General features: G+C 53.1%; 1 protein-coding gene across 1 annotated transcript; it reads right to left on the reverse strand.

Annotated features, from left to right (window-relative positions):
* Positions 1-2,119: 2,119 nt before the first annotated feature.
* Crygn (crystallin gamma N) lies at positions 2,120-9,424 on the reverse strand. Its single transcript, XM_032905331.1, has 4 exons — positions 9,404-9,424; positions 7,557-7,805; positions 5,155-5,300; positions 2,120-2,308 (listed from the first exon to the last, which is right to left on the reverse strand). The coding sequence occupies exons 1-4, from the start codon at positions 9,422-9,424 to the stop codon at positions 2,173-2,175; spliced, it is 552 nt and encodes a 183-aa protein (XP_032761222.1). The 3' UTR covers positions 2,120-2,172.
* Between the last annotated feature and the right edge of the window lie 480 nt (positions 9,425-9,904).

A 9,904-nucleotide genomic window follows, 5' to 3' on the forward strand; every position in this document is an offset into this window, starting at 1 on the left:
TTAGGTCGTTTAGCTTTTTCAGTTGTGTTCGGTGTTTGCTCTTTTTGGAAAGGGTCTCACTTCAGGCTGGCCTGGAACTTGCTATGTAGATCAAGTTGGCCTTGAACTTGCCGTGATCTACCTGCCTCTGCTTAGGGTTGCGGGCCTGCATTTTCAGAGTTGGCTTGTGCTTTTACATATGTAGGGTGCATGTAACAGGTGGGATTGCATTTATTTTGCAGAGTAAGCACAGGGCCTTTGGTTTTCTCCCAAGTTCAAGTCAAATATCCAATATATTCAGTCTGAATCCTGTTCACTGTGTAATGAATGCTAAGCAAGTTACTTAACTGTCTGAGTCCAACCACCTCCTTTGTCCAGGGGTGATAAGAAGCACTGGTGTACTGTATATATCTAGTTATATATATATATATATATATATATATATATATATATATATGTGTGTGTGTGTGTGTGTGTGTGTGTTTTGTGTGTGTATCACATACAGGTGTTACTGTATACATCAAGCAATATATACTGTATATATTCATAATTCTATGAATTATATCTGCTTGCTGCAAAGCTCGGTATAAATCAGCGCTCGATAAACACCCAAAATAATGTTACTCACAATAAGCAAAAGGGTATGAGACCCTTAGCCAGGGCCAGCGGGGTTCTGCCATCCTCTGACTTGCTGGGAGGGCTGGAGGTAGGTGGTTGTGGAGGGGAAGGGAGGACAGGGCCCTGACCTCCTCCAGGAAGGCCTTACTGGCAGATGTACTCACTGTGGAGGCAAGCTGGCTGCAACTCGCCCACAGAGAGGTTTGCTACTGTTCCAGAGAAGTGGAACACTCACTCAGGGTTGACTCTAAACAAACTCCCTTCCCGAGGGAAGCAGTGGAGAAGGTGTTTGTCTTGTTGCTTGTTTTCTAGTGGTTTCTTTGGGTGCTTGGCCTGAACCTCGTGGGGATGGGGGCCCGCTTGGGGGAGGTCTCAGTTCACCGAGCTTTAGTGCCTTCTCGGCGGGATGGAGTTAGAGTCAGCAGGCCCTGGGGACTCATAGGGTAGAAGATGTACCTGTGTTCTCTACCCAGAGACAGCTTAATGACGTTCCACCTAGAACAACCCTCTACTGTCCTGGGATGACTCAGGGCCCCCAACATTTCTTAGAATCGCTCATCTTTGCCCCCTGTCCGGCTCCTGGTGATAGCACCCCCTGCATGGACCGAGTGATCTTTAACGGTATTCTTCCTCTCATTCCTTTCAGTGTAGGGAGGGTAGAGATGGGAATGAGGCAGGAGAGGTGGGAACTGGTCAGGGAGGGCCTGGGCCTGCAGAGAGGGGTTAGAGAAATACCCGGGTCTCCATCTCATCTGGAATACCCCCCCTCAAGGAGACTTTCCTCTCTCACTGGGTAACTAGGTTGAACAGCATGGGCATTCGAGGATATGGACCCTCTTATCAGAAACCCCACTGCAGGAGGTTTGGCAGCGGGGCAGGCTCCTCTCCTCTTCCATTCCTGGGAACAGGTTCTCCAGATTTACGCCCAGCCCCAAGGCAGAACTGATGTCTTGGAGAGGACCTGACTACAGGGAAGCTCTGTATATTGGCACCTGGAGCCATGCGAAGGCGGAGGCTGAGTGACATCCTGCAGAGACAGTCGTTGTCTAGTGCCTCTGGACCCTGACAGCTTCTTCCAGGTCTCCATTCCTCGTGGGGCCTGACTCCGCCCTCCTTTTCCCTGTCCCTCCTCTTTCCCCGCCCCCACAGCCCAGCCCTCTTTTCTCCGACCCCGCCCTCCTCTTCTCCCCGCCCCCACCTCTTCCCCTCAACCCCCGGGCCTGTCTTTCCTCTTCTCCCCCACCCTGCCCTTCTCCCCCTTTCCCATCCCGGCTTTTCATCTCCCCCGCAACCCCAGCATCTCGCCCCTCCTCTCGGGCGTGGCCCCGAGGCTTGAGAAAACACGCTGCCTGCGTTCCGCTCGCGGGCGCCCTCGTGTGGCCCTGGACCCCGAGGCGGCGGCCGCTCTGGCTTAGCCTTGGGAGCGGAGGGAGTTGGCTTCCTTGCACAGCCAGGCTTCCCCGGCCCGGTTGGGGTCCCCAATCGGTGAGGGGTCTAGAAAGCACTCCGATGCCCGCCAGCACTCCGCTTTCTGGATCTTTATTGCCTCCGTGGGTCGCACATACCCAGTTGGGACTAGAAAAAGTTGAGCACCCGGCGGAGCGACTGCACGCGTGCGCTGTGGGCCTCCCAGTCGGAGAAGCTGCGGAAGTCGCCTCTCTCCACCACGTACATGCGACCGCGGTAGTTGGGCTCCTCGTAGAGGACCCACCTGGAGGCCAGAGGAAGGGCGGATCACCGGGCGGGAACCACACGAGTCGCCTCCCCTGCCCCGCCCCTCCGTCCTAGGTCCTCACTGCCTTGAGTGACTGCCTGATTCTGGCTTGGTCCTGGGGTTCGACAAGATGGGGACTGCACAGTAATTGACCATCCTATGACAGGGGCGAGAGCGACTCAGGGATGCACTCTGCCCAGTCACCCACCAAAGGGCCGTTTGCACAGAGTACCCAGTTCTTGATAGGACGCCTGATACAAACTGGGAAGCATTCCCACTCAGCCAACAGCCCTGGCATCCATCGCTTGTGCTTCCGTGCAAGTCGGCTGTGCTGCCTGCGTTGTACGGAGGACCTGGAGCCAGGTGGACAGGAGGTCTGGCAAGGGCACCTCCTGTTGGGGATGTGGGGGAAGGTGTGCACCAGGCCTTGATGGGGAAGATTAGGTAGGTGGGTGATCTCTTCCTGGGAACAAGCTAAGGAAGAGATTCTCAACAAATATAGGGATGTAAATGTGGAACCGGGAAAAGTCGTTAAGTGGACCTTCTCGCTTGGGGGTCGTTTGGAGACTGGCCTAAAGGAGCTATAGAAAGTTGGGGGAGGGAGCCTCCAGGCCTACCTGCACCAGAGAAATGGAACCACCGTGGTCAAGGGCTGTCTCTGCACTTTAGTCTTTAGCTTGGGCTCTCCCCTCCCCCTCCTTAACCACAGTAGAACACAGCCTTCCTCTGGGGCACAGCGGTCTTAGGAAGCAGGACTCCCTCAGGCGTGCTCCCAGGCTTAGATCTCTGAGATTCTTGAGATCCGGGTCACAGAGCTACTCTGACCTCCCTCCCACAATGTGCCTTGGCAGTTCTTGCTCTCTGGTCTCAGAGCACTCAAGTTCTCTTTCCAGGGAATGTACAGAGCCTTTATGCTTGCAGATGAACTCAGAGAAGAGAGACCAGTAAAGGCCACATAGCCCACTTCCCTAGCTCTCCACTCCACTCCAAGTCATCATAGGCCCCTCCCTTCCTCATCCTGACCCCTCACCTGGTAAATGGCACAGTCAGACAGTAGGAGGATCGGGGATTGGAAACTAAGGAGTGGGGGTGTCAGGCTGGAGAGGGGAGCAGATCACTTGAGTCCAGCCTCCTGCCACTAAGCTGGAGTGTCCAAGAGAGTGAGCCAGTCCCACCCTGTTCTGTAATGTCCCGAGCCACCTCGGAGCTCTCATGGACGTTCCAAAAGGAAGAGGGACCTGGCTGGCCTGACAGCTAGTCCTCTGTCTCCTCACTTACCTAGCTGCCACTCCTAGAGGAAAGCACCAGAGAAAGGGGTGTGTGGAGAGGCGACTCAGCAGATCAGAGCACAGCTGCTCTTCCAGAGGACCCAGGTTCGATTCCCAGCACCCACACTGCAGCTGGTAACTGTCTGTAACTCCAGGTCCAGGAAACTCAATGGCCCCTCTGACCTCTGTGGTCACTACGCATGCATGTGATGCAAAGGCAGGCAGGCAACACAGATGTACGAAAATGATAATCATTTTCAAAGCTTAGAAAGGGGGAGTGCTCAGTCTGTTGGGGTGTTGAGGAATGTCTCTGCTGTTCCTGACATGCCTCCAAGGATACAGGTCTGAGGGACCGCTCACTCCTGAGCTGGCATGGAGCCCACAAGGAACGCTCTTGGCACGGGGAGGTGGTTAAGGAGCCCTCCTTTACTGCCTGCCAGGTAGATCCCAGAAAGGGCTCCAGGGACCCAGGACCTCACCATCTGTGAAGCTACTTCTGGACAAGTTTTATATCATGTAATAGTTAAGGTCATCAAAGATAAGAACACTCTGGATCCAACACAGAGGCCCACCGTCTTAGCCTCCACTCCTGACCACTGAGCCCGGCTCCTCCCAGGAAAGTGGAGGTTAAAGGTCATTTGCTCCTCAGTGTTCACTCCCACCTTCCTTCCCTCAGGCTTCTCTGGATTGGTAGGAGGGTTATATCTTGGGTCTTACGATACCTGGCATACAGAAGTGTGCCTCTGGCCTCATGAGACACAATTTAGCCTGTGACTTTCTCAAGGCAAATTGTTTTGGACTCCTACCCCATGACTCCCAAATACCTTCTGCTTTGGGGGTGGGGTTGGGAGGTCAGGTAAGAGGGTAACTAGAGCTCTGTCTTGAGCACACTTTGTCTCCCTCTGTCCTTCCCTTGATGCCCTCCCGGAAGGGTCCTGATCCTAAACCTCAGAAATATAGAGGTACACTTCCTCAGGAGCCAAATCCCTACACCAACCCCGTGGGGCTCTTCTGCTGGGGGAGAGGTTGAAGGGTCCCCAGCTCTAGAGTGGAAGGGGCTCCCCTAGGCCGCAATCCTATCAGGGCCTCTGTTGTGGGAAGCAAGGCTCTCAAGTTAACTGCAATCTCAGTCTGTGCTTCTGTAAAACCATGATGGCATCTCCAATATGGGCGGGGCGGATGTGTGCACGGGCAGATTGCTCAGGCAAGGGCAGGAGGAAACCCAGGTGAGGTGCACCTGCGTGTGTACAATGACCAGGTGCCAGGAAGCTGCCCTGCAAGGCAAGCACTGGGTCCGACAGCTGTTTTGGAACAGAGAAGACAGGCAAAATTCCCAGACATTCTGTTCATCCTATGAGAGCCCCTTGAAGCCCATCTCTCCAAAAGTTGGTGTGGACTGTAAGCCATCAGGCAGAGAGGTCCAGGGTCTTCTGGACTGGGAAGGTGGACCTCCTCTGAGTAGATGAAACTGCTGTATAAGTTTGTTCCACAGGAAGCAAGGTTCTCTTGAGTCACCCCCGGGGTCTGATACCTACCCACCCTACCAAGCCTGTCTGGCAACCCGGCTGTACTCACGCTCCATCCCCATACACCTTGATGGCGTTGACACAGCTCTTGGCCCAGCCCCAGCTCTGTAGGAAGGGGCAATCCTCCACGAACTCCAGACACTGGCCTGTGAAGTTGCAGCCCTCGAAGATGTCTATGCGGAAATGCTCTCCATGCTCCATGATGGGGGGAGGAGAGAAAGGAATACTCCAAGTCCTCCTCCCCATGCAGGGGTGGAAAGGGAATATGGAATACTCCCGGCCCTGGGCTGGACTAGGGAGAAACAGTGAGTTCTCCCCATCCCAACACTCACACACACGCACACACACACACACACACACACACACACACACGCATGCACACTGGTTTTCTTCCATGAGATGTGATGGGAGAAAGGGTTCTATTACTCTAGTAACCTTCTAAGCCACTGAACTGATCAAATCTCCACCTTGTACAACTAAGGACCAGGGAGGGCAAGGCTGCCTAGAGACCGGCACACTGACCAGAGCTGGGGGTCACTGGCTCTGCTCAGACATTCCACTTAGGGAGCTCACGTCCCAGTTTTGACTTCTCTACCCTCGGTTCTAGACCACAGGCAGGCCTCCAAATGATAATATTTTAGAACTGTAATAGAACCCTTTATGAAAACACTAAGCCAAGACATCTAAAACAATGATTCTCATTTGTTGAGGTCCCTACTGGCTTCAACACCATATTTCACTAGGACCAATACATACACACTTCCCTGTGTGATCCAGAGGACAGAGGGGGGCCCTCCCCACTGGCCAGGTGCCTGTGAAGCCTGGGATGGCTCTGACAAGAACAGTCTTCAGAAGATGTCTTATATATTTTTCATACAAACAGCGTTATGCAGGATCAGAGCCAACCATGCCACCGCCTCTCTCCAAATGCCTACATCCTGGCAGGGACACCAGGAAAGCATTCTTTCAATTAAACGTGCCACAGCCCAGCTGATTCTGTAACTGATGTAGGAAAGAAAGGGGGCCCCATACAGAGTGGCGCCTATTCAGACTCCTCAGATGTTAGCTAAAGCCCTAGTTAGGCATCCAGGATACCCTGACAGACAGACACACTGACGAGAGCTGCCCACACTGGTCTCCGACCACCTATATCCCACCTGGAGGTCAACCCTTGGAGCAGGTCTCATACCTGTGACCCAAGGAGCCCTCTTTCCTCAAATCCCACCCTAAAGGCCACAGCTGTGACATACAGCCATCTGTGCAACTCAAGAGCCTGTTCCCCTGGGCACTTCTGCAAGGAAGCCTGCCTGGGTACATGTTCACGCTCAAAGCAGTGCCAGCGTGTGTGTGTGTGTGTGTGTGTGTGTGTGTGTGTGTGTGTGTGTGTTTATGTACATGGGAGTACATCCAGGCACACGTGAGCATGTGCATGCGTGGAGGTCTGAGGGCAATGCTGGGTGAATTCCTCAATTAATCTCCACCTTACTAAAATGTTTTTGTCATTGCATTGTGCGTGTATGTGAACATGGACACGTGCATATACCATCACATGTACGTGTGTGTGTGTGGAGATCAGACAGTATTGCAGAGGCTGTGCTCTCTTCCACCTTTACATGTGTTTTGGGAACTGAGCCCAGGCTTGTACACCTTATCTCCACGTTGTTTGTTTGTTTGTTTATAGAGTCTCTCATTGAACCTGAAGCTTCTCAATTTGGCTAGAGTAATTGGTCAGCAGACCCCAGAGATTCCTCTGTATGCAGTGCTGGGGTTACAGGTGAGCCGTCACACCTGTGTGAGGTGCTGGGTTTACAGGTGAGCCGTCACACCTGCTATGTGTGAGGTGCTGGGGTTACAGCTGAGCCATCACACCTGCTGTGTGAGGTGCTGGGGTTACAGCTGAGCCATCACATCTGCTGTGTGAGGTGCTGGGGTTACAGCTGAGCCATCACACCTGCTGTATGTGGTGCTGGGGATCTGAACTCAGATTCTGGTGCTCATGCAGCAGACATTTTATGGAGCTTAACTCCCCAGCCAACTTTTGATGAAGGCATCCCTATCCGGTGACAATCCAAACACATTTCCAACCTTTGAAACTTAGTTGCACGCTTGGCTCAGATGTCTAAGGATTCTTGGCAGCCCCCAAGGCTCTTGTGCTCTGTCTCTGACCCATCTTTGTCTTCCTGGCATCTCACACTTATCCCAGGATGAATCTGGACAGGAGTCTCACAGTCTTAAAGATTTATCGGGGTTGGGGATTTAGCTCAGTGGTAGAGCGCTTGCCTAGCAAGCACAAGGCCCTGGGTTCGGTCCCCAGCTCCGAAAAAAAAAAACAAAAAAAAAAAAAAAAAAAAAAGATTTATCACTGGGCAGTGCCCATATTTCTAATTAAGCACCCAGGGTGACCTTCCACTCCTTGAGCCTGGTTCCCAACCCCCAGGCGGCGTAACTCACCATGCCTACGGGCCGACAGGAGCCCATGTGGTCATTGTGGCCATTCCAGCGGAAGAATTCGGGGTAGTCACCATGCTCCAGGATGAACTGCTGGCCTCGGAAGTCAGGGTGATCAAAGCAGACCCAGGCTCCACTTTCCACACGGATGGAGTTGACTCGGTTCATAAAGCCTCGGTCCTGGAAGTTGTCACAGTCCCCAAACACCTCCAGCTTCCGCCCTGTGAAGTGCTTGCCCTCGTAGAGAGTGATCTGGAAAGGCCAGCTGAGAGGTCAGGGGCAGGGGATTCTCCACCTCTGGACCCCAGCATCCTCAGTGGCACCCAGACTTGTATTTCTTCCATTGCAGTAGATGCCAGACACTATTTGCTGATGGGGCAGGGAGTGAATGGTCAGCCGCTAGCTGGCTGACGTCAGGCTCCACTGGACTCACAGTGGAATAGTCACATTACCCAGCTCTTTGGGGACAGGGGTATTCAGAGAGGCCGGAGTGGGGTGTTCAGGAGAGGGCCAAATGTCACGTCTACCCGATCCACCCACCCTTTATTTTGAGATAGGGTTTTTTGTTGGTCTTTGTCTTTGTTTTGATTTGTTTGGTTTGGCTCGGGTTGCTTTTGGAAATAGAGTTTCTCTGTGTAGAACTCGTTCTGGAAACCAACCAGATTGGCCCCAAACTTAGAGCTCTACCTGCCTCTGCCTTCCGAGTGCAAGGATTAAAGGCCTGCATCACCACTGCTGGGTTATCCCAGATTGGCCTTGAATCTATCACTAGCTAGGAATGGCCTTGAACCTCTGATCCTTCTGCCTCCATTTCTGCTGTGCCTGGTTTATTCCGTGTTGGGGATAAACCCCACGGCTTTATGCATTTAGGTAAGCATCCAGTAACTGAGCTCTGTCCTCAGATATTTTGCTTCTTCTTGAACACTCCTTTGAGTAATAGGCAGGTGTCTGAATTTTATGAACCCCCATGGCAGTAATACTGGAAGGTGGTCATTGTCCCAAACTAAACAGGTGAGTCCGTCAGAACCTGCAAATTCCCTTCCCATCATCAGAATTCCAACCCCTCAGTCACTCTCAGAAGGACTCTGTGTGTAGGAATATCGTCATAGCACCCGGGAACGGTGGCCATTCCAGTCTTGTTATTTCTACCTATTCCAAAGAATTGTCCTTCCCTGCCCCTGGCGTGGGTGATGTGAGGTCTCTTCCCTTCCTGCTCTGCCGTGCTAGTGCTGTTTGTTTCGGGAGCACAGCACACTCCAGTCCATGCAGACAAATTACACCCACCACTAAGGCACTTGCTAGGAGCCTCTGAAGGCCAAAGGGTTTTTGGATATTACAGAAGGGAAGTGACAGCCATACTGGTGGGTGCCCTCCCTGCGTAAGGCAAGCCGGCTAAGGGCTTCTAGAACATTCTGGAAGATCTCAGCATCCAAAGGATTCGGAGGTCCCCTCCACTTTACACACACTTCAGAGAACCAGCTTCAAGTCAAGTAGAGAAAGATCTTGCAGTATGGGGTCAAAGGCCACATTTGACCACCCACCCACCCTGTAGTGAGGAAGAGTGAAGCGACTGCAGGAGATGCTGGACCGTGTCGGCTACCAGAGAGTCACTACTCTAAGCCAGAAACGCCAGACCTGACCAAGCTCCTCCTGACTTGGGAATCCCTTAAGAAAGGGTTGGGGGAGAGGGCGACCTTCCTCAGACACGCCCTCAGCCAACAGAGGGAGGTCGCCCCATTTCATTAAGAAATGAAGCAAGTTCTGCTTGACGTTGTCACACCAGAAGAGCATCTGGGACCAGTTTGTACCCTCCCCACCAGCGGGGGTCCCCGAGGTTGCGGAGCACTCACCTTTCCGGAGCGTTGCGCCATGGTGTGTCGCTGACCGCCTTGGGAACCGGTATATATATACTCTGTGGCGCCTGCTGGCTCAGCGCCGCCGGGGACAATAGATTTGCTTGGCCCGGCACCCGCGCGTTAGTGCTGTCGGGCGTGCTAAGCCGGCGCCGTCAACCACCCGCCGCCCCTGTGTTACACACTAGTGACCTAGTCCTCAATGCCTCTTGATCCAATTCCTCCTGCCCAGCCCCTTGAAGCCTCAAGAGTAAGTACCACAAACTGCTGAGGGGACAGACTCTGAGATCAAAGGAGAGAGTCGCTCCAGGGGCCTGAACTCTGTTCTGCAGGGAAAGGCTTGTGGGCCCTTTTACCAGCAGGATACACCTCCTAGGACAGAGATGGGGGTCCCAGGAATCTAGGGCAGAGAAGGACTCTTAGGTCTTTGCTATGGGAATTACTCAAGGCAAACAGTGAACTCCTTGACACTTTCTTCCGAGGACCCGCACTAGGAAC

The sequence above is a fragment of the Rattus rattus genome, chromosome 6 (assembly GCF_011064425.1).
Source record: "Rattus rattus isolate New Zealand chromosome 6, Rrattus_CSIRO_v1, whole genome shotgun sequence".
Taxonomy (NCBI): Eukaryota; Metazoa; Chordata; class Mammalia; order Rodentia; family Muridae; genus Rattus; species Rattus rattus.